Here is a 24,993-nt window from a genome sequence, read left to right on the forward strand (position 1 = left end):
GCTAGAAGTGTGTATTTGATTTATGGTTTCTGTTTTGTCACGCCATAGAAAGTATCGTGTATTAAGCATTGGCTGGATTGTGTAGTTTCACACTAGCAGAAAACTTGGGTTTTGGCTATTGGCTTCTCAAACGTGTCTGATGTCTTTTAGATTTGGAGAAACAAAATGTGTGTTTGTTGCTTCAAGTTGTTGGAGCAGAGGTAGGTTCTGTTCATCCATTGGGATGCCAGTGCCTGCCTATTCCTCAACGTAGATGCTCCTAACTGCTTTTTGTAAGCCCTGCTTTTTGTAATTCAGATTAACCACAGGTATCATTGAGCATACATGGAATCTCTAAATTTGGTTAATCATTACCAGAATAACGCTTTTGTCAATGATGTGTCCATTTAATTAAAAGCAGTTCTCGAGATATGTGTAGGAACATCTGTTTTTATTATTTCTTGGAGGGATGCTGCTGTGCAAAGTGCTAAATCACGATTGGGTGCTATCAAGTGCTTCTGCATGTGCTGTCCCATATGAATCACAGGCAACAAGTTGCATCGAAAAGCAAGAAGTTTCTGGGAGACAACCAGCAGGGAATCTAGAAATTCAAAGGTAGAAATCAGCAGAAACCCTCACTTGGCACCTCGGGACATGTGAAAGCCTTACAGCTCGTTATTGTTTATAAATACCAGCAACTGGCTGTGAATCCTACAGCAGCAGCCTTAAAATAGCTCCTTCCCAACACAGAGCTGGCATCAGGAGCCGACGAGTGTGGTATCACCTCCAGGTGTGTTTGAAAAGACAAGGCTTAACTGCATACATGAGGCTAATGAATTAGCATACTGTTATGGAAATAACCACAAAATATTAAACACTTTTCCACGTGGTGCATCCCACACGTTGTATCCCAAACAGAAAGCTGGGAAAGGAAAAGAGGAACTGAAACGAAACCAGCTGATCGCTGCTAGCAAGTATCTGCTGTTAGAGGCTACGGTGAGAGGAAAGAGCAGTGCGTGGAGGTAAACACTAGTTCACATGTGAGGTTAGAGCTGACATTTTGCTTCTTTTAGGGTTTTGGACTTCTAGAATTTCAGCGTTTTGCAGATAGTGCCCACCTCGAACATATGCTGCGTCTGCATTCACTTCATAAAGGAATTACACAGCGTTTGCTTGGGACTCCAGGCTTTCAGTAACAATAGAATTATTTTTAAGAGTTGCACATTTAGAAGAAGAATTAAGAAGTACGAGCAATGAATTTTATAAGGGTACAATAAGACAATGTGGTTGATTCTCTGGGCTGTTGGCTTATTTCCCCCCTTTAATTGCAATGCCTTATGGCAGAATTGACTGGTGACACTTGACAAAACCTTTTTTTCTGTAGCTCTTACGAAGAAGGTGAAAACCACCTCTGTACCACCAGGACAGAAGCTATTTTGAGAGCAGATTCCCTCTTCTTCTAGAGCAGTGGCAGTTTTAAAAATGAACATCTTCCAGGGCTGCAGCATGCTGGCAGTGGTGAGACATGAGCTATTCCTACGTTTTCTGCAGCGCCTGTGCACATGTTTGGAGTTCATCATCCCTGACAGTGGGAACCAGCACACAGGTCTCAGTTCCTAGGTGATTGATCACTCAGTTCACTAGGACTTCGTGTAAAGCTATTTTATCATGGCAGTGTTCCCAGAAAAGCCAAACAATTGTTATTAGCCAGGACTGGACGTTGTGGATGCTTTAGCCCAGAAAAATCTTCTGAGCTTTGAATTCATGACTGGTGCAGCATCTGTCCTGGAGGTGCTGCGTGTTTGTTTGCCGTGGCCAAATTAAGGCTCACTCATGCAATGTTTTGTGTCAGCCAGCTCCTGGGCTCCCTGGTTTTCAGGACATTTTACCAAATCCCTTTTGAGGTTCTTTCTATGGTAAGTGGAGGCATCGGTACCCAATAGCCTCTTAACTCCATCCTTGGGCATCCAGGACATTTGAACACACAATGAAATTTTAATTAGCCCGTGTCGTTGCACACATGCAAGGTTGTCATGAGAAGGACTTCTTTTTAAAGTATCTACAGTCACGAATGCTTTTTGCTTCTGAAACAGCGTCGTGAAAAGGTCGAAGGCTCCTTTTTAGGCTGACGGCTTTTTGGAGGGAGAGGTGTTGAAAGGGGTTTCAAAGGAAAAGGCCTGCTGGGGAGATAAACAGCTCCGTGGTAAGAGGAGTGCAGGAAGCAAAGAGATGGTGTTGCCTGCGAGAAGCTCTTAGAAGTAATTAGCAATAAGAGCGAGGAAGGAGGAAATCTGGTTGGCAGCTGCTGCGCCTTCAGCAGCGCCTCTGACCTTGGCCTAGAGGTGCCTTGAAGCTGCCAGGGGATGAGAGGTTTTCTGGAGGGAGATCACAGAGCTGTAGGGGTTGGAAGGGACCTCCAGAGACCATCAGGTCCAACCCCCCTGCCAAAGCAGTTCCCCAGAGCAGGCTGCCCAGGGAGGCATCCAGAGGGGCCTTGAATATATCCAGAGAAGAAGACCCCACAGCCTCCCTGGGCAGCCTGTCCCAGTGCTCCGGCACCCTCACCATGAAGAAGTTCTTTCATGTGTTGGTGCGGAACTGCCTGGGCTCCATTTTGTGGCCATTGCCCCTTGTCCTGTCCCCACAAACACTGAAAAGAGGTTGGCCAAATCCCTCTGCTTCCCACACTTCAGGTATTTATAAACACTGATAAGATCCCCTCTGTCTTCTCTTCTCCAGGCTGACCAGCCCCAGGTCTCTCAGCCTTTCCTCACAGGGGAGATGCCCCAGGCCCCGTATCATCTTTGTGGCCCTAAGAGATGAGAGCTTTGCTGAAAATCCGCGGGCAGTGCCTCTGGGTCACTTCTCATCGTGTGTCCCATATTCAGGCATTATTTCACGTATTGCAAGCTGATGCCAGATCACAGGGCTGATGTTGGCACCATCTCAGTGCCTGCTCAGGGCACTGGGAGCGGTGTCCCCACCCCAGGGGAGCTTTTTCCTCCCCTTGCAGCGGGACAGCCCCAAAGCTGAGAGCCCACAGGCTGTTGGCCGGAGTCCAGCGCCCAGGAGGCCGGCTGGTAGGAAAACACCCGGCGGGGATTCAGCCTGACACCATTTATTTGGGTAAAAGGGATAACTGGTGGCTCACGGTGCGTGTTTCACCTTGCTGAGTACCTGAACCCTTGCCAAATCTGCGAAGTGATAACTTAATCCATGATTGCTCCCTACAGCGCTGCAGGCGATGCTCTCTGGAAGGATGTTTTGTCAGCCAAAACGTGTCTATGTAGCCTTACCAACCTCAGCTACAATGCCTCTTCCAGCTAGGTAATTTCTGAATTAATTTGTGGCCAGATGCTTTTACCTTATCTACGTTGTGGCTTCTGCAGTCGGTACCACTAGTCGTGCATCTTTGCTAATCCGTGTTACTGATTTCTTTATCTTTTCAGCACCAATAAATTACCAAAAATAGCATTCAAGCCCTCAAGCAACTGCCGTATGTGGTTTTGAAGGTGATGGGTGCTGGTGCAAGTGTTTAGTGAAAGATTTTTTTTTTTAATAATATAAATAAAGATGGTTGGAACAAGAAGTACAGAATAAAAGATTATTTAAAACAACCTTCCCCATTAAACACTCCAGGATTATCTGGCTCCCCAAAGGAGAGCTTTCAGCTGGCATGCAGTGGGCATGAGAGAACTGCAGTGCTTTGGAATAGTTACGCGGTGTGATGAGTCAAGAAGAGTTCACCAAATATTTCCTACCCTTAAAAATGGCCACAGATTTGCTGGGGTGGGAGGGAGAAGAATAGACAAAGCAGATAAGTCATTTCCTCGATTGGACAAAAGCTGAATTTAGGAAATTTAAGGGCACGGGGAGATGCTACGGCGAACTGGTAGCACTCAGACAGAAATAGTTTGGGCTTCTCCCCCCAAATGCTGAAGAAATTCTGCAAAGGGAAGGAAATGGAAATGCTAAGTACACGGGCAGAGTTTTAGCCCTGCTAAGGGCTGCAGCACCTTGGGGCTGTGCATTCATCTGCCCCTTGTCCGCACCATACACATCGCGAGCCCGCAAGGCTTCACCCTGTAACCTCCGGGGCTCCGTCTCCCCTTTTCACTCCAAAGACTCTTTTTTTTGCTGTTTTCAAAACAAGTTCTTTATGCTATAAGCTTTTGTGCAGCTCTGGGTTTAAGAGAATTAAGTGTTTGCCTGGAGCACTATGACATTTTCTTACAGCAGTCCGGAGCCATTAGCAAGGCATATATGGGACATGGGAGCTGAGCTGTCATGGGGAAGGCTTGCCTCTAATTTTCATAATCAGCCGGATTTTCCCTTTGATTTTCAGCAAGCAGGTCAATTACAGCTTATTCTCCCCAAAGACCTCCCACCCACGTGCTGGGAAAAGAGCAGCTGATTTCCAAGCCCTGGAGCAGCTCGGGTTGGAAGGGACCTACCTTAAAGCTCATCCCATTCTGCCCCCTGCCATGGGCAGGGATGCCACCCACTGGGTTTGAATGCTGCGCTGAGGATGAGGATTTCTTTTCCATGGCAGGCAGAAAAGCATCTTGATGCAAAAATTTTACCAAAAAAAAACAGATAAAAAATGTATTTACTCATGCCAGGTATTCTAGTAGTCGGGTTGCAGTCCTGAAAGCATGTTATAGTTTGGAGCAATGTCAACAGAAAATTATTCCTCCTTTTCATAGTAGGATTATGGATAGGTGAGGAAAGCAAGCCCTTCTCAAAATCATTTGTTAACACTGAATTTGCCGCTGCTGAGCTGTTTCAGTGAATTTGCATAGAAAAAGTACTGGGTAAAAAGGTTCAAAATCCTCATGAACGAGAAATAGTGTATCAGTGTATGCCAAATATTTCATGTTTCTGTTGATGTTCGGCATCTGGCAATTGTCAGAGTGGGCATTGATGGCTGCCTGCTCTATTATCATTCTGTTATCAGTGAATAGAGTTGGCCAAAACGGGTCAGAGGAATATAGACACTGCTGTAAGGGTGGTGGTCAGAGGGGAGGTGTGTAGTCTGTGCTCTTGGGGAGAGCGGAATATAGTCTAACTTTTTTTTTTTTTTTTTTGAAAGATACGAATGCTAATTTTACTATAAGAAATGTTTGAAGCTCCTAATACATGAAGACTTTCTTGAAGTGCTGTTGTTGAGATGACAGTGTGTTGACAAGCTGCTGTGCTCAGGCTGCGTTTTATAGAGTGGTTCAGACACCCCGTGCTGTTCTCTTACCTCCTAGGCTCCTTGGGCATCAGTGGGCTGAGAGCACGTAGAGGTTGTGCAACAACCTCTTCCCTATCGCTACCATCGTGAAATGTGTACGTGCTGAAATAAGGAAATTCAGGCAGTTACTGAACCGTGGAAGCAAGACAAATATCTCTTACGCTAATAACCAAACCTTTCTGCCTGCAGCCCTTACCTTCCTCCCCTATGCAAATAGATCAACATCATTTGTGATTTCCAGTGTGCGTGTAGTTTTAAATATTGCTTGACTCCCCGAACGTGGAGCTGGATCCAAAATACGCCGTGCATAGACTTGCCAGCTGACAATAACTCTTTGCAGAGCAGCTGCCTAGTTCTGGAGGCACCGAAAAGGGCTCCGAGGTATAAACTTGGGCACTGTGCATGGTCCAGAGCACATGCTCTTGAACATCCAAACACACGGTGATGCTGAAACTGCACGGAGGTTCAGAAACTGGATAGTATATCCAACAAAATTCCCAACCTCATAAATACACGAAATTCCCAACTTCATACGTGTAAACACCTTGGGTGTTCAGCCAGCACACCGTTGACGTTGAGTTCTTCGCAAAACACAGCCACAACAATTTTCTCTGTTGAGCTGCAGCTCTTTCAGATGTTGTCTGCTTGCCTCCTCAGATAGGCATCCCCTTCAGGAAGATGTTATTTGAAGACGAGAAGGTAAATTTTTGGAAGCGGAAGACAAGTTGACAGAGGCAGTTTGACTTGCTGCTTAGCCCACCAAGCTGGAAGGTGTCTCCTCAGCTGCAGTCTTTGTGGCTATCTAATATGAACTACATGGGCAATCATGAGATAGCTGACTACGTTATTTTGGGATGTAGACTTCACAGCAGAAAATGTGTAATCAGAGGTATTAGAACATGGAATTTATTTGTGTCCGAGGTAATTCAGTGGAAAGAGGAGATACAGAATTAGCAAGCACTCAGCTGCACTTAACCATAGAGTAGACACCTCTTCTGTGCACTGTGTTTAGAGGGATTTGGTGAACATTTAAAAGAAACAGCAAACATGACCAAAATGTTAGGGATGCTCTGGATCTGCATCTGTTCCTCTGAGTTGAAGAGTCCTTGTAGTAATTTCTGCAACTTGCAGCGATGGTGAGGGGGGAGAGCTGCTCGGCTGCTCTGGAGGCTTGGTGCCTGCGTGGCTCATGCTCTTTATTATGGGCTGTTCTTTTTTTGCTCTTTCTGGTTTGAGAGGTATACATGTAGATTATTATTATTTTTTATTATTTTTGGCAAATGATAAGGGAAGTGCATGTTTGTGCTCCTGTCTCTGTCCCTCTTTCCCACCTTTTTCTTCTCCCAGCTACCCATAGACTCTCCATAGAAACGTCTGTGGATGTCATCAAGTTTTTCTTTCCAAAGGAAAAGGCATTGACGCTTCTCCAGCAGTGCACAAGAGCAGGGAGGGCTCTGGGAGGGCTGTCCCATGCAGTTTTTGTCTCTCGGTGGTACAGGCATCACGGTGGTTTGCTCCCAACTTTCACCCTTTTGCTGAGTCAGTAAGAAAAACCGTCTTGCATCAAGGAGCTGTGGTAGGCCTTGAGGTAATTTTCCAGTGAGAAGAGAGGCAAAACTTTCCAAAATGCTCCAGGTGACTGAAAACGGATGCAGAAAAAGTTGCTTTGAAAGGTTTTTCCCAGGAAAACCAATGCTGGGTACTCTGCCCTGGTGGGCTGTAGTGAACACCCACAGTGAGGTCAGAAATACGAGGTGGAGACATATGGCATGGCTGTGTGATGCTGGGAAGGCCTCAAGATGCTCTGTGTTAAATTTATGGTGAAAATGCTCTTTGTGTTTAAAGTCTTTTTCTCCTTTTTGAGTATTCTTGGTGTATTTGACTTCAGAGTTGAATAAATTGTTGATACGAATTCAAACATTCCTGGTTGTCTCCATGAGCTCTTGCAAATCCCACCCACCACCCAAGCGAAACGTGTTCCTTGTACTTCTTCAAGGAAAAACCTACAATTTAGAGGTGGATACCTTAAAATCTGACAGTTTTTGCAGCATTTCCTGCATGGTGAATTGTCAACTCGCTCACAAAAAAAAATAAAAAATAAAAAAAAAAATACCCCAGAATGGTGCTGTTCTGACATCAGGACTTCATGACCCTGTTTCTGCATTCATTTCAGGTTAATTCTGGACATTGACAGGAATTAGGGCTACCAGTGTGAGCAAAGCTTTGAGCTGGAAGGCTTGGATCTGCTTAGAAATGAGAGCTTGTGGTGCAGGGAAAGTGAAAGGGACAGGCTGAGAATCATCCGTTTGGGAAGTAAAATGCATTTAGAAACAAAAAAACACCTTCACAGTTGAATGAGAAGCTCTGCACATGGATGCTTTTAGGCAATAATCGAGTAAGGAGAGGAAAAAAAAAAAAGAAATAATTAGCTGTTAGGTTCTAATGTCCCAGCCAAAAGGGATTTCTGGTTTTCGAGGGAGGAAGAAAGCACAGAGCCAGCTGCTGGGTGCTGCAGTGTTTGGGGCAGCTCTGATGAAATCCAGAAGATTTTCATGCATGCAATGCTGGACACATGTAAGTACGCACCCCCCCCCCCGAGCTGTCTGCCTCTTTGGGAGCTCATCGCACAGCTCCTGGGCTGCTTCCCTGGGATTTAAGCAATTTGTGCAGCCGGCCTAGAGGCAGGAAGGGTTTTTCACCACATCCTAGACCTGGGAGCTTGGTGTTCCCATCTGGAAATCCATCGGGGGAGATAAAATGCTGCCAAACCACGAGAGGTTTCTTCCCACCCCCCCCCCCCTCCAGCAGTTATAAAACTCTAGCTGCAGCAGGCTTCATTAAAAAATAGTCCAATGCACAATGGTAATTGAAAGTCTGGGTACTGGATGTGCACCAAACATTCTCCAGAGCACAATAGCATCCTGACATCCAAGTGTTTACAAACAGGAGGACCGAGTTGTAATCCCCTTGTCATAACACGGCTTTATGGGATGCGCGCACCGCTGGAACGTGGCCGGGACAATGCAGGAAACTTCGCTCCGACTGCAAAATACCCCAAACCCACAGAGCTGCCGTTCTGCCCTAGTTCTTGTCTTTCAGGCCTTTTTTTTTTTTTTGGGTGAGCTGGCAAAAATGAGGTTTGTCGGTAGAAACTGCCAGCTATGCCTGGAATGCCGTGCGGCACCGGAGGAATTTTGGAAGTAACACTGATTCCTTTTGTTCCTTTCAGCCACAAGAGTTTAAGCTCTGAACTGTGCGTGCTCTTTCACATTTTCTTTTGACGTGTTTGGGGATTTTGCTTTGAAGGGACTATTTCTGCTCTCTCTAAAAAAAAAAAAAAAAAAAGCATGGTTTTCAGCCAAAGAGGTCAGTATCAGTATGGACATCCAATTGAAACTCCGTACAATAGGATTAATTGGAGGGTATCATCTAGAAATTGGAGCAGTCTAGTGGGACACAGCGTTTTAATCCCCCTTGGTCTATGTGTAGAAAAGGGGGAAGAATATTTATAGGCTGTTAAAGCCAAAAACCTGAAGCACTTCATCTTCTGAGACACTCTGGGAAAATGGATTGCGAAGTACTGCAATGCGAAGAAGCCTGAAGTGATCAGGACTTGATTTAGGAGGCATTTCCTCACTCTGTGTAGCAGCAAAAAGTGTTGCAAGTTGTATTTGTGAGATGTGTGGAAAGAGAAGAAAACTTCTCAATTAATTCTACTTTTTCTTATCAGTTGTCATTACCGCTGCCTTTCAGCTACCTCGCCGCTAGACAATAAATTTAATTATGCTACTCAATTTTATTTTGCTTTTAAGTCAGGAAAGAAATTCTGCAGCTCAGGTTTAAGCAGCAGACCCCTTAACGCTGCAGTGTCTTTCCTAACCAACTGCTGGCTCTTCAAAACCAACTCGTTGTGGATCAGATAGAAAAGAAATGCCACATTTCGAGGATCTGCAACTGAAAGATAGCCAGGCTCCCAAGCTTCAAACAAATGCAAGATCTTCCTGATATCTTTTTGTGCCTGCCTCCTTATCTGGTGTGCCTGAAGTTGTCTGCCTCGGGACTCTGCTAGAGCTCCTCGATAATTCCTGCACCTTATCAGCTTCCGCACGCTAGGAAGCTCCTGTAGGACAATGGAGGATGTATTTGCTGCCTTGTGGAGACGGTAAACTTGAAAATCATCAGCCTGGCTTTTCCAAAATATAAAACTGCAAAAACATTTGTTAAATCCTGCCTCCCTTTACAGACAGATCTGATGCTGGGACAGTGTGAGCAACGCACAGCTCCTTGTGGGATTCAGCTCCATCCACGCCCGGTATTTACCCTCAGAGATACAGCTCAGGGGAGAGCTGTAAAAAAGACTCAAAAAGACTCAATCAAGATTCAGAAGTCTTGTTTGGAGGATGAGGCTTCTTGAAAAACCCTTTGGTCCATGAAAACCATTAACTTTTAACCCTTTGCTCTTCAAACAAGGCCTATGTTGGATAAGTAAATAATATGGATATTTGTGTTTCCCAAGCATCTTTCCCCTGCTGTTTTTTTTAATTTCCAGAGGTGAGGATATGAGTCTCAGTGAGAAAGCTCATGGCAGGTGAATGAGTGAGTTACTGCACTACTTTTAGCTGTGACATGTGCAAATTGTTAATAAAATATCCCCGAATCACAAAATGGCGGATGTTGGGAGGCACCTCAGGGGACCTCTGGAGCTCATCTGGCACTCATCCTATAGCCACAGTACAAGTGGGACTCTATCCCGGGACCACATCTGGGTCCTGCTGTGCTGCTGCTCCCACCAACCAAGAGGGAAACACGGAAATTAAGTTAAAACAGAGAATTTCTCCTCCAGGTTTGTGTGGGGAGTCCCCATCGCTGTGCCATGATGGAGGCCCTAAACGTGGTACAGACAAATCGCCTGGTGCTAGGCTTAAGAAGTCTCAAAACTGGAGCTATTGGGATCCATACAAACCTTAAAAACAATAAGCTTGCTATAAAGTGGAGTCAAATTGTGCAGAGGATAAGTCACTGTGACACACAATGCCAGATTTACTTGAAATAAGCTGTGAATACAGATTGATTTAAGGCAAACCAGGCTTGGCAGCTCCTCAGGAGCACAGCTAGGGATGCAGTCATGCATTGTGGCTGTTGGGAGATGCCAAAACCTTTCTGCTGTTAAGCTCCGAGTGGTTTTTTCCCCATCAGTATGTTTTTCTAGTTGTGTCTTCAGCTACTTTCTGGAGCCTGTGCTGAGCAGTTTTTGCTGAAAGGCCTAAAACAACCCCAGTTATGTTGGAAGCCGATCTGCTTATTTTTGCCATGGTTATGGAAGATTGCAAGTGGAAAGCAATAAAAATTTCTGTGTCTTTTTGGGGACTTCCCTAATTCATGGTTATTGGTGAAATTGTTCCCTCTCCCTTTTTCTTTTAACCTGAAATTTCTTTATTTTTTCCAGAAGCTTATGAAAATGTTCAAATGTTGTGGCAGCTCCATAAATCCAGCTTAGCCTCGTGCCAGTGAGCGATATCATCAGTGTATAGTTCGGATGCCACAGTTGCTACTGGCATAGGAAATATCTTTTTTTTCAGGGGGAAAAAATAAAAATTAATTCTTTCCTGGTCAGATAATGTCCTACAGCCCCTGTACTCCTTCACCCACCTTTCTGACTTGCCATCATCCCCCACATTTCTCCTCCCATTTGCCCCATCCGCCCAGTCCTGATTTAGGCAGAAATGTACTGTGACTGATGTAGGGCATGTGCTGATGTGCCAGCTGGCTGCTATTTCCAAGCTGAAGAGAAAGATGAGGTCTGAGCTGTCCTTGCCTCTCCCCAGGAATGTTTCACCTCGTTTGCTGTGCTGTTTTCCCCGCTAGATTTGCAAAAACTCAGATGTAGTTAACGTCACTCCACCTTCCTTCTCTTGAACATGGAAAGCCAGAGCAAAAAAGTGATTTAAGAGACTATTGGAATAGCACTAATAACGAGGGCTGAACAGAGTGTTTTATTCTTCCTGAATGTATGATTTTAATTATTGGAGATTCTGTGCTTTCTCCTTTTTAATATGCAATAGTCTGGTATTGCAGGAACCCAAGATGCGTTGGCTGGCTAAGGCAAATCCGTCACTCTGGATTCAAGTGTAAATGTGATGCTGAAAACATCTTAGTGACAGCCTTCAGTGGCCAGAAGAGGAGCTTTCCCCTCCTCTCCGGGAGCTTTTGGATGCTGTTGATGGCAGTTTTGGTGCTCAGCCAGGGAGCAGCAGCAATTTTGTCCCCCACCTATGAGCTGGGGGCAGCAGTGGTGGAAATGCCCCATGATCACCAAACTGCCTGAAGATCACCAAGATAATTCACAATTCAGTTCACGATTCGTTACAGGCTGTCGTTATTGGAATCCAATGGGATGATTTTTTTGTGTGTGTGTGATTTTTTTTTGGCTAACATCAACTGCATAGAGGGCAAGGAGCATCCTCTGAGCACCCGGTGCTTGCAGGGGGTGTTCGTGGCTCGCTGGCTGCTCAGGGGCTGCTTCCTCCTGTCCATTTCTTTTCTGTAGGATTTCCATTTGGGCTGAAAATTTTTTCCTGGGTTCCTGAGCCTGGCTGCCACAGCTGCGGGGTGATGGGGCTGTGCACGGCGCGATGCTGCGGCACATCGTGGGCACTCTCTGCTCTCCTTAGGGAGGCGTTTGTCAGATTTATTTTCTTTTCAGCCCAAAGTGCACAGAGCCTGGTACAGCTCTAGGTAGCATGCTGAATCCTAAATGCCATACGCTGTATTCCTTTGATGTAGGGCTCCCTTTCGTGTCTGTTTGGGTAAGTGGGGCTGCGAGACACGGTTCTGTGTGTATGTGCCGTTCTTTAGCAAATGAGACACATTAAGACTTTTAGTCTAAACTAAGCTTGATGATTTACATAGCCTAGTATAATCCATCCTCTTAAAGCTGCAGATGGGATAGGACTTTGGAGATGATATCCCTATTGCCGCTTTAATCCAAATGCTCAATAGTACGTGCTGGATCGAGGGCTGGAAAGGTCAAGTGCGTCGTGTAATCCTGCCTTGGAACGGGGCTGGGGAAATGACCAGGATTGCTTGCTGAATTACGGGCAGGGTAATGTCTCTGTGTTCAAAACTCACGCTCCAAATCCTGGCTTGCTTTGCTTTTTAAGGTGAGTGGTCTTCCTGTAGGAATAGGAGCGAACCTTCCTCATAAACCAGAGCACCCCTACAAGCCTCTTAGCCGTTCTCAGGAAAGCACTCCGCCGACATTTCAGAGGCTGGAGAGCCAAAATAGCGCTCTTGCATCTCTTAAAGTACTCCAAGCCATTAAGGGAGCAAATCTCCTGGCTTGTTGGTGCCTCCTGTACCTGAACCAAAGCCCTGGTGAAGGCAGCCCCTCGGTCGCTCCCTGTCCATGACCTTGCTAGGAGCATCAGAGACCATGGAGACCCTTTGCTGAACACATTGCAGGGACCAAGGGAGAGGTTTTGGTCAAACACAGCCAGGTGGTGAGGGGAAAAGCCATCCTGTTCCAGCTGCTCACTTGAATGCTGGATTTCTCCAGCCTTCTGTATGGGAGTATGTTGCATGACCTGCTGCCGCTTTCCATGTCCAAGGTGCATGGGCTGGTGCTGGGCTCTTGTTTTAAAGGTTTTTCTTGTTTTAACTCCAGTACTTACCGAGCTGTGCTGGGAAGTTTTAAATTATGCCCATAACAGGGTAAAGGGATTGCTATTTTCCGCTCGTTCTTTTAAGAAGACACCTCTTTGCTGGGCTGTCCCAGCAGCTGTGAGAAGCCAAGGTGGGCACGTTCAACAGCTGGACTCTGAAATTGTCTCTTGAATACCTCCTGTGCAGGTGTTTTTGGAGGTTTTTTGTATTGCTTGGGTACTTTTAAAAGAGTTTTTAAAACAAAACTATAGAGAGAGGTGTCACAAGAAATTAAATTATGAGAGAATGAGGAAGAGATGGCAGCAGCATGAGGGGGAGAGAGGTTCTGAGGTTAAAATCAGCTTGCTCAGAGCAGCATCTCCAGTCCTACTGTTGGATTGAACTTTTTAAATGATGTTCCAAAGACGAGGTATTAATGGTAGAGTAATTAAGCTGAAATGATTGTAGCTAACTATCTTTGGTTTTCTTTTCTCTTTCTTGCCCCGTGCTGTACCACATCCTTCGTGCTGGCGATGCTTCTGGGAGCAGCAGGACCCAGCCAAAGGTAAGGGCCGTTCCTGCACCGTCCCTCGGTGACTGAAAATTGTCCTTTCCTTCAGCTGGCCGTGGGTTAGCCAGATATTAAAAGCATTTCAAAACACAGCTCTGCAGTTGATCAGCTGTTGAGTAAGAAACTCGAAGCATTTCCTTGCTGCAGAAGAGCTCTGTAAAGCCTCTGCCAAAAAAAATGAGTCACAGGAACAAATGAGAACATACATGCTCGGCATTACAGGCCGGGAATGGGAGACTGCTTGTTGTCTGTGGGTTTTTTAAAGCCTTTTCTGGTATTTGCGTTAGAGCAAACTCATTTTGTTGTTGCAGCTTACGATCCCATGACTTTGTATTTGGTGTGCAGATACCAATCTTTAGCCTGGCGTATCAGGAGCCAGCTTTATTGATGTGGTCGTAGATCCAATGATGTTTGGTTAAACGCTCTGAAGTCTTGGGACGTTGTAACAATATGGCTAATTGTCTAATAAATTCAAAGTACAAAAAAAACCCCTTAACTTTAAATACACCAGCTGCTATTTCCACAACTAGAGGCTGTAAAGTAAACCCTTTCATCTCTTGATGATGAGAAATTATTGTACGTTTTTTTTTTAAAAAAAAAAGGCAATGTATTTCTGAAGATAAGTTGTTTAAATTCAAAGGGTTTTGCTATATTAAACATTTCCATAAATGTAAGCAGTAAGTTTGGCTGCGCTGCTAGTACACATTTTCAACTCTCGTATAATTTTTCCAACTATTTTAGTTGGTATAAATACTTGAGGAAGATTTTCTTTATTGCTCTGTGAGTCCTTAAATGATTTTTCATATTCCGTGACACAATCCATTAGGGAACGGCATAACTGAGTTCATTTGCTACAGGCTCAGTATTTCTCTGTAGGGTTTTCCTCCTATTATTAATGTGGATGTGATACAACGTATTTTGTTCCTACAAGCTGTACTAAATAAAAAGTGTTAGGTGTGATTTACCTATGCAGATGTTTGTTCACAGTTAATGCCTTTAGCATACTAATCACAGCCTTCGCCAAAAGTAAATGTGGAAATGGGCTAATGGATAAAAATGAAATCTTCAGAAATAATGGGATAAGGGTCACAAGGTGGATATGAGACACTGGAACGTCTAAAGGGGAAGGAGCAACCTTAATTAAACTTCTATGAGAAATAAGCAGTGAAGGAGCAGCCCATGGCACTTCCCTTTTCCTATATCCTACAGAGTCAGTTTTGCCCGTGGGAATATAGATCAGCTGTTACACAGATCTTTATTTATTTGTTTATTTGTTTCCTTGCAAATACATAGCCAGGGGAGATGCTTTGCAAACATCTCCTTTTGCAGCCTGAGGGGCCAGAGCAGGCACTGCCCTACTGGAGGTCAGCTGAGATGATGGAAGGTGCCTGCCAGCCTTTAAAGGGATTCGCCACAAAACCAACACTTTTCTGTTTAAAAAGGCTACAGCATCGCTCTCCTAGTGATAAACCTCATTTGCTCCATATTGTTCTTTACAAGACTGGTGATGGCTGCTTCTGCTTGGCTTGTATGGAGAGAGGTTCCTGCCCTACAGCATGGTTTTAATTTATGCAGACAAGAAGCGTGGGGGTGGTAGGCAGAAACAGCCAGGGGACATCTGTCAGTTTGCAAAATAGAAAGTCTTGTGAAAAATGAATCGCGGGGATGGGTTTTTAAAGGACGATGAGGAGAGCTCCTTGACATCCATGGGCTCATCGCATGGGCAGCTGTTGGAGAGCGTTGAACAGGATTCACACAATAGGAAGGGAGAAATAAAAGCAAAAAATGAATAAAACCAAGGAACAGGCTTGCGTATAGGAAGATAAGGAGTTTGGGTTTAGGTGTTGAACCCATAAGAAATAAATAATTCTGCAGGAATGTGTGTTGTATGTCAGAATGGCCCCAAGAAGCATGCTGTTAGCCAACATAACGCAGCGCTGTCGCAATTGGGATAACGTGTTTGACGTGGCAGTGGTTTTTACAAGATGCCCTCCTGCTTATTTTTCTGCAGGTGTTTGCTTACGATCACTGCTTTTGGTCCATGGATGAATCCGTCAAGGAAAAATATGCAGGTAATATTTACTGGAGCTTTGTGCGTGTTGTCTCCAAGAACAAACGATCTAATTATAATGCAGTATTTGCTAAAGGGCACACACCATATGGCATGGAGGATCTTTCCCCTGTACGGCTGCTCGTTGTCAAAAGAAAAAGGAAAACCTTAAATCATTCCTGTTTTTCTTTTCTAAAGATGAGGGTTAGGGTAGCAGTAGGCAATGCTGCCCATCTGCAGTGCAGGCAATTGAGAAATCCATCACAATAATGGGTTACTCATATTTACATCTATAGTTAAAATACTGATCCAAGGACATCACTTGGAAAACATCAAATCCGTTCCTTTCCAGGAGTAGAGGAATATTGCTAAAATATACCTTCCTGTTTGCCAGTGCGGATGGGGGGGTTGACATAATATTAGAACTTAGTAAATGGAGTATTAAAAAAGGTGAATATATTATTTTATATATATTATATTTATTATACATATTATATACATCTTATATATAATATATATTTTTGTGTGTTCTGGACATATTTTGGCAAATGTGGTAAAATCTGAAATTTATTAACTTACCATTTTGTTATCTTTTTGTTTTTTTCATACTTTTAAAAATTGGATTCATTTAAGCTTGTTTCCATGCATTTAAAAGAAAAATCAATAAAATCTACAAGCATATGAATCTTTTAATTTCCGTAACAGATAACTAATGAATAGAAATCTAGTGAGGACTTGAGAAAGTCTTGAGTCAACCTGAAAGTAAAGTTATGGACTTAATGAGAGAAAAGAAAATCTTTCAGGAATGTTAAAATATTGGAGAAAGGATTTGTCAGTCCATGTAATTCTATCAGGTCTTGTTCAGATTTTAATTGCTCATAAATTCTGAAAATACAGGATTGATTTAAATAAATAACACTGAAATATAGTTAGCATCTCTTCCTCCACTTGGAAAATGAGCCAAAAAATGTGCATATAGATTTAGTTCAATTGCAAAAAGAAGTGATATACTCTATATTTTGCTAATATGTACGTCTTCCATATAGATGTGGTTCCTTCTCTGCACAAATTTCATGGAATTACTAAATATCTTGTGCATATACAGTGAAATTATTTAGTGCTCGACCAACAGCCCTCAATTAAAACTAAATGACAGTTGTTAAAATGTATGGGTTGAGTATATTTTGAAGTGCTGTCATTCACCAGCGGGTGAAATTCTGCAGCTGGTGGTAGATTTTGTGCTGCTAAAACTTGAGTACGAGCACCGGTGGTAGCACATTGCTGTAAGTGCATGTGTGTGGATGCATGATAATCACAGACTCTGATTTTTATGCTGGTAGAAATTTGGAGAACAACTACTAGTCAATGTCCTGTAAAGGGAGTGGGTACTGGATGCTGGGTGATTTAGTTAGGCAAGAACAGCCAGAAAACCCCAAGTGTTTGCTTTTACGTAATTATTGAAGAATCCAGATCATGAAAAAACCCACTCTCTCCTTTGTTAAATTAGCTTGCATGTTTTATTTCTTAGGTCAAGATGTTGTTTTCAAGTGCCTTGGAGAGAATATTCTTCAGAATGCCTTTGAAGGCTATAATGCTTGCATCTTTGCCTATGGGCAAACTGGTAAGTCCTCCAGAATGTAAGCAAAACCAGCACTGACACAAAAGGCGTTGATGTCCTGACCAGAGACTCCTTCCCTCGCTGTTGTGACATTGTTTCAGGGCAAATGCCTTGCAACCAGCATTTTCAGGTTGTGCAAACAAAAGAAATGATGTTTTGTAACATTAGATACGAGGTGAACAGGGTAAGAAATGAGATTTTGTCTGTTGCTGGCTACCCTTATTTCTCACGCTTCTGATTGTCATCTTTGGAATGTCCTTGAGTTCAGAGCACCACTTGTATTTTCTGCCCCTGCAGTTAGAATAATCTTTAATCATCATTTTAAATTTAATATGCAAAAATGAGTATGGTTGTGCAACAGATTTTTCTTGTTCTGGCAGGTATTTGGGTGTTAGTGAGTTGTTTACTACAGTAGGAGTATCTGTCTGATAGTCTTCTCTTTCAGTTTAACTAGATTTCTTGTTTTCCTTTTCCTTTTAATTGAATAGTTTTTAGCTAAATGGTAATTTAATTAATTTTAATTGTATTTTAATGGTTGCATTAAAATACAAAACTGTACAAATATCTTTCTCTGAAATGTCATTTTTTTTCTTTGCTTCTCCATTTCTTTTCCATGTTCCTCACAATAAAATAAAATAAAATAAAATAAAATAAAATAAAATAAAATAAAATAAAATAAAATAAAATTGTTGCATGTCCACTAATTATCAGTTCAATCACACAGGATCAGGAAAATCATATACAATGATGGGTACTGCTGACCAGCCTGGATTAATCCCCAGACTTTGCAGTGGACTCTTTGAAAGAGCGCAGAAAGAGGAAAATGAAGAGCAGAGTTTCAAAGTAGAAGTATCCTACATGGAGATATACAACGAAAAAGTCAGGGATCTTCTTGACCCCAAAGGGTAAGTAATGTGCCTGTGAACAGCACTGTAATATGTTGCTGTATCCTCCCTGTCCACATACCAATTTGACATAGTGGATCCCCTCTAAGACATTTGGGATGCTTAGGATTTTTTTTCCATCTGATTTTTCAGTGTCCTTTTATTTTAAATCAAAGTAAATTGATAAGACTGAAAGCTTGGAGTAAATTCACCCTAATGCCAGCTTTTATGAAGTGACAAAAACGTCTGTCAGCATGGCACATGTGGACATACAGCTTTTCAGTTTGCGTGGTGGTCTTTGCTCTGTGCTTTATTATGGTAGCTGTAAAACCATCATGTCTGAGATATGTCAGTGCGAAATTGATTCTCTGTAAATATTGTCTTACATCAGTCACGTGCTTATAAATAACTTTTTTTTTCCCTCAACCAGAAGCCGTCAGTCATTAAAAGTTAGAGAACACAGTGTTTATGGGCCTTACGTAGATGGGCTATCCAAACTAGCTGTTGCTAGCTACAAGGTAAGGATCAGTTTTATGAAGGGCTTGTGTTGACACCCTATACAGTAGGATCCTGAAAGCAGGACAGTGTTATTAACCTACTCCTAATTGCTGTGGCAGTAACTTGGATTTTCGAGCAAGAGAGCTGTATGAGTGTTGTATTGTGATCACTGGGGAAAACAGAGTTAACAGCAGAAACTCATCTTCATCCTTTGCTATTTACTAACTCTGACAGTCATTCAACTATTTAATGAAGCAGCTTTCCTCCCAAACATAGCTGAGTCTACCCTGCATCCACGAGAAGCAGCATTCAGCAATTAATTACAGAACTAGCACTTAGCAGAGACAGGCTTTCAGTACCTCGCCTTGTCACTTTTTGGCTGTCTTGCTATTGCCTGGTAATTTCACCTACAAGTAGCACACAGGCACTCTGGAAATATAAACAAATGCTTGTCTACAAGACAAATACTTGACAACATTGCCTGAAACTTGCTTATTGGGGAGTACTACAGTCAACTAGATAGCATGCATATATATATATATGGATATTTATATATATTTACTTGCAGAATGCTCTAATTTTTAAGCAGTATTGATGTACTGTGAGAAAAATTAGTAAATATGGGCAAGGATGCTGTCATCTTTAGCAGAACATTAACAGTGGAGTCCTTCCTTTCCTAGTCTCTCCATGTATTTATCTCTCCATCTCTGGTGGTTTCTGTTAATAAAAGACACGTTGCATGCATTTCTGTTGTACGTTGCCCAGCAGCTTTGCATAATTCAGCGTGCAGAGTCAGAGCGGTCTGTGGTGTGCTTCTGTTTAATTGGTTTTGGTTTTCTTTAGCACGATCCAGCTCGATGAGTAAATAAAATCCGAGCCCAGGGCTCTGAAGTTTTAACTGTTTTACAGGATTGCTGTAAAACACTGAAGCAGGGGAGCTGCCTGTCTCTCAAGTACCACAACATACCAGAAGGTTTTATAAGCTTTTACAGCTTTTTTTTTTGTGTGTAAGAGGAACGTAACAACCTGTTCCACGACGTTTCTGTGATATAAAACAAGCCTGGTGTCAGTATTACACTTTTCGAGAATTATGTTTGACACCTGAGACTAAAACGTTGCAGTGCTCAAACATAAACTGCTGTTTCCTCAGGTTTTTCTTTGCTTTCAGGTATTTTTTATGTGCAGCCAGGTGCGTTAGTTTTGTTGATAATTTAATAGCCAGTCATAGGTCATGGATGAATGGGCACATAACAATATTATTTAATTTCTAGGCTATGAAGGGAATATCACAATATTTCGTTCTCACACTCTGTGAATGAGCAGTGAAACTTGGTGGGAAACATTGCTGTATTTTAACAAAATGAGATTGTTTTGGTAGATAATTGAAAATGATAGTGCAGATATGCTTATGGCTGTGAAAATTGTATCTAGGACATCGAGTCTTTGATGTCTGAGGGCAACAAATCTCGCACAGTGGCTGCAACCAACATGAATGAGGAGAGCAGTCGGTCCCATGCAGTCTTCAAGATCATCCTCACCCACACGCTCTATGATGTGCAATCAGGGGTAAGTAAAACAAGTTACACAGTCCAAATGTTAAGCTTGCATGTGTGCTTCTTGCTTTAATTTATTTCATAGACTCCGAGAAATGCTGGGGGCCTCAAGAGGTCTTTTGCTACAGTGCCCTGCTGTGCGCACTGCTAGCACTGGACCAGGTTGGCTGTGACCTTGTCTAGCAGAGTCCTTGTCATAATGCTCATATGCACAAAAGTGGGGAAATAAATTTTAGTAGGTAAGTGAAATGTGTTTTTTGAAATGGAAAGCAAAAATGCAGGTCCAGACTTGCAGCAGACCTGCTGGAGGGCAGAGGAAGCATCTCCTAATCCTAGAATCTGAACTAAAGAAACTTATTTTTAAGCAACAATTTGTAGTACAGACTTGGAGGAGAAAGTAGAGACATAATATTTAGAAGGAAGATTGAATTACATGAAGAACATCTGAATGTACATCTGGTAATCTCCTTCAAAGGTGTATTTCATGCAAATGCATGTAAACAATCAACTTCACAAACCAAAACTTTTGATCATTTTTTGCATTGTGCCACATTCATTTAATATTTTTATGTACACTAAATGTTAAGAAGATATTTAACTGTGGAAGTATTTTTCTCTACATTTTCTTATATATAAATTTTCCTTGGAGGGGGTGTGATTTTCTATGTTAATATTATTTAATCCCTCGCAGAAAATGGTGATAAACCAAAATTGAAATAGATCTCTGATACCAAAAGTTCTAAGCTTATGCTCAGACAATTAAAGTCTCCAAAGCCTTGAAGAAATTTTCGGTGTTCCTGGAGCAAATATAAGGCTTGCATGTGTCTAATTATTGAATTAATTGTAAAGCATAATTAGCATTAGTATTTTTTCCTCTCCTCATGTCTCAGTCTCCACGAATCTTCTTACCCAGATGATTTTCTTGGTTTCCTATTTGGAATTTTCTTCCCATTTGCACTTCAAATCAACAGTCAAACTATGCTAAATTCCTTGGCTTGCCAGAATTTGTCGTTCTGTTTTTCCTGTGGCTGTACTGCATACTTAACTTTTTGTGGTCAGCCTGGATGCAGGGTGGTAATTCTGATTGTTTGTCTTTTCTGTAATCGGGCAGTGACCGCTGTCTGAGTTTCTGGAATAGATTCCTCTGGTTTCCTGTCTGCTTGGTCCTTTCAGTCCTGGAAATGACCATTTCGGAATGTCCTGATGATCACACAGTATTTTGAGAGGCTTAATGTTTTTGAAAGCATATTGATTCTAAAATCATCCTGTTCATTTAGGGGAGTGTAGCACTTTGCAACGGTGATACAGATGCACTTCAGTCATCGATGCTGCAGAAAAGCATGATGTAACCAAGCTGTCCTCAAAGGCAGTGCTAGCTCTTCAACTGCATATTGACATAGGAAATTTATGGAGTGTTTCAGAATGTCATTTTGGGTCAAGTGAGATAATTAGCAAGATTTACGAGGAATAATGGGGATTTATTACAAAATCTGTGTTACGGGATTGAAATACCCACATAGCTTGGATTTCTTTCTCAGAAGCTGTTAAGGATCTAGGAGGCTTCTGTGATTGCAGTCATTTTCATTAATTACAGCATGCTTCTTGTCATGTTCAATCCTACTTGCTGGAAAAAAAAAAAAGAAAATAAAAAAAGAGATGAAACTTATGGTATAGAATTTGAGATTTTTAAGCTGTTTTCAAGATTATAAAGGCAGAGACTGTAGGCCCCGTGTCTTTTTATGTGACTCTTTAGCTTGTATTCCCTCTGCATTTGTTACTGCTTGAACATTTGAGTAATGTGCCCCATGTTCTGCTCCTCTGGAGATTTCTAGGATGTCTTGAAGATAGCGTGTCTGATTTCAATTGAAATCCTCCTGTTGTTTCTGGAGCAGCAGCTCATGAGTTAATGCAGAATACCCTTCAAGTCTACACCAAGAAAAGCAGCTTGATTATTTTTTTTGAAAATATGTGAAGCTATGTAACTCAGTTTAAGTGATGAACTAACAGTAGCTCTTCTCTGGTTCCTTCTGCAGACGTCAGGTGAGAAGGTGGGCAAGCTGAGCCTGGTCGACTTAGCAGGTAGTGAAAGAGCAACCAAGACTGGTGCTGCAGGAGACAGGCTGAAAGAAGGAAGCAACATTAACAAGTAAGACTGAGTGATTGTTTCTTTCCCTTTCTTCATCAGTGCAATCACAACTGATAAATACTACTAAAATAGGATAAAAACAATCTAAGCTTTTATAGCCAGTTTTCTTCTTCCCCTCTCTCTGCTGTTCCTTCTGACATTCAGAACTCAGCCATTTGAATGAGATCCCTGCCTGTTTAACGTGGTTGGCATTTCTGTACTTGTGCTCCTGCAACTAACACATAATTGCATTGGGGTGATGTGATTATTAAGGCTGAAAACATGGGTTGGAAATGAGCAGTAGAGATTCTGTGATGACAGAATGATTGAAACTGTACTAGGAGCTTTTTCATCAGAGCTCATTTCTGGAGAGAAAGTGGTTGTCTAAATATGCATGTGACCTATGACTATTTACATTTGTTAATGGCTGCTTGTGTTCTTGGTGCAGATCCCTCACAACTCTCGGTCTGGTTATTTCTGCCCTGGCAGATCAGGCTGCTGGCAAGAACAAGAACAAATTTGTTCCTTATCGTGACTCTGTGCTTACTTGGTTACTTAAAGTAAGTAGTCTGATCTTTTGGTTTTTAAAAGAGAAATAAAAGGGAGGAAAAGGAGAGAAGAGTCCCATTCAGTGAAATAAACTGAGTCTTTTGCCTCATTTTCTGTTTTTTATGTTAACCATACTTGTCTTTGGAAAATTAGCTGGCAGGAAGCCAGTAGTATCTCCACAGACTAAATATGTTCTTTGTCTTCTGCTGACCTGCAATGGCATAAAGAATAAGGACTTTTTTAAAAAAAAAGAAAAAACACAAAACATTATCTTTTCTGGGTCAGTTTAGATACAGCTTCACACAGAACCTTGGGGCTGATTTAATTTTGTTATTACCACATGTAACTGAATTTTACATACTGGCATGGTTGGCTTTGAAGATTTTGATTAAGACTATTAGCTTTTTCCTAATTGTCTAATATATTTGCTAATATACTCTGCTTTTGTCAGCAGAGTGTAATTGCAGAACGTTATCCCAGCTACAGTCTAAGGAACAGGTCAGAAGAGTTTGTGCATCATATTCATCTGACATGTACAGTTAAATCAATTTCTGTTCTGTGTAGGACTGATATTCTCAGTAAGAAAAAAAAGAGCCTTTATTGTGATGACCCTTGAACTAAGATCTGTAAGGTCTAAATGAAAAACAGAGTTGTTCAATATGAGTCTTATATATGTCAAATTAAAAGGCAAACTCATGTTGTTATTGCTCTTCCCACTTCCTGCATTCTTAGCAAGTTTCCTTCTGCTCCTTGTGTACTGATTTATTGTTACGAAGGAACAATTAAGATATTTGTTAGTAGAAAGATATAATCTGACAAGAAATTGATTTTTGGTACCAGTTGCCTTGTTCTGTTTTCTGACTACGTAGGTGATCTGGCCAGAATTTTTTCTTCTTGAATACTTTGCTGTGCTTCCCAACTTCATGAACCTTTTAGCGTTACTACTATGAAATGATTTATGTGTTCTCCCCAGTGTAATCATCACATACAAGACATCAAACAGTACAGCCAAGGGCTGTCCAAAAATCAGGTGTTTTAACAGAAATAGTGTGTATTCTCTTCTACAGTAAAATAAATCTCATTTCATGGAGTTTCTTGCCCTAAGACTTTATTAGTGCTTAAATATAATTTTGCCTATGAATATTTTGACTTTATACATTTGTGTGTGTACATGTTTTACGTTTTTTTTTAAAGAAATATCTAATTAAACACGTGCTTTTGGCTCTCTGCAAAGATGTGAACATCATCGTCCAGCTTTCTTCAGTGCACTCCAGGAGCCCAACGCTGTAATAATCTGGGCGAGCAGAAGTGGAAACTTTTCTAACGTGTCCCTAGCGTTATTGTTGAAATTAGTTATGCTGTTCCATTTCTAAACAAATCCAGCGAGCAGACCCAGATTGCTGTTTAGCACCTGTCTGGGGCATTGTAGGCACGATGGCCGTGCACAGCACAGGCTGTAGCTCACAAACAGAGGCGCACTTTTGTCCCACCGCTTTTCAGGCAAAGCTTCTTTGTGTTTTTAACACCCAGCTATATTAAGGGCAAACAAAAGATTTGGGGCTTTTGGATTTATTTATTTTTTTTTTAACAAACAAGCTCGTTGAAGAGACTCCTTATTTTGAAAGGCGAAATTTTAACAATTCTTAATTAAAGATCAAAGGAGGGATTTATTAGTTTAAAGTGACTTTATTTAGTAGAAGCTATGAGATGGTGGGCTATCTTTTTTTTTTTCTTTCTTTTTAATAGCGTTCAACTTTTAATTATGTTGCCAAAGTGGAGTAACTGTGTTCTAACACATACAGAGTCTCTCCCCAAATCTGAAAAACGAGTGGAGTTCGGGAGACCTCAAGAGCTAACACTTCATGTTCAGTTTTGTTGAGGATCTCTAGCCAGAAGTACCAGGTCAAAAAGTATTATTGCAAGAAGAGGCTTGAAGAGTGGCATCATGTTAGGTGTGGGAAGCAAAATAGCTTATCAGCTCTGTAAGCTCTTAGCTTTATGGAATTGAATTGGCGTGAGCCTCTTGTTTTCCCATTTTGCTCAGAAGCCCTGCATATTTTACTGATGGCTGCTCTTAAAAATATAATTTCTAAACTTTGCATTTTACGTTGTTGTCACAGTGATCTTGATGCTGAAGAGGGGGCTAGCTTACCTTTAGAAAGAACTAAATTTATTTATTTCCATTCTGTCTCTGTTTTTAAGGCATGCAAGGTCAGCCTTTCCAGGGTAATTTGCAGATGCTGTCTTCACTAACGAGAAACTGGTTTGCTGTTTGTCTGCCTTCTT

General features: G+C 42.0%; 1 protein-coding gene across 2 annotated transcripts in view; it reads left to right on the forward strand.

The window, feature by feature from the left end:
* The window catches only part of KIF13B (kinesin family member 13B), a 118,237-nt gene that overhangs the window by 30,590 nt on the left and 62,654 nt on the right, over window positions 1-24,993 (forward strand). For both annotated transcript variants that reach the window (XM_032183535.1, XM_032183536.1), the window contains exons 3-10: window positions 13,409-13,424; window positions 15,442-15,502; window positions 17,009-17,101; window positions 17,823-18,003; window positions 18,413-18,500; window positions 19,912-20,046; window positions 22,067-22,179; window positions 22,607-22,718. In XM_032183535.1, coding sequence (XP_032039426.1) covers window positions 13,409-13,424; window positions 15,442-15,502; window positions 17,009-17,101; window positions 17,823-18,003; window positions 18,413-18,500; window positions 19,912-20,046; window positions 22,067-22,179; window positions 22,607-22,718 — 799 coding nt within the window. The remainder of the gene's footprint in view (window positions 1-13,408; window positions 13,425-15,441; window positions 15,503-17,008; window positions 17,102-17,822; window positions 18,004-18,412; window positions 18,501-19,911; window positions 20,047-22,066; window positions 22,180-22,606; window positions 22,719-24,993) is intronic.

Source organism: Aythya fuligula, chromosome 3, assembly GCF_009819795.1.
Source record: "Aythya fuligula isolate bAytFul2 chromosome 3, bAytFul2.pri, whole genome shotgun sequence".
NCBI classification, from domain to species: domain Eukaryota; kingdom Metazoa; phylum Chordata; class Aves; order Anseriformes; family Anatidae; genus Aythya; species Aythya fuligula.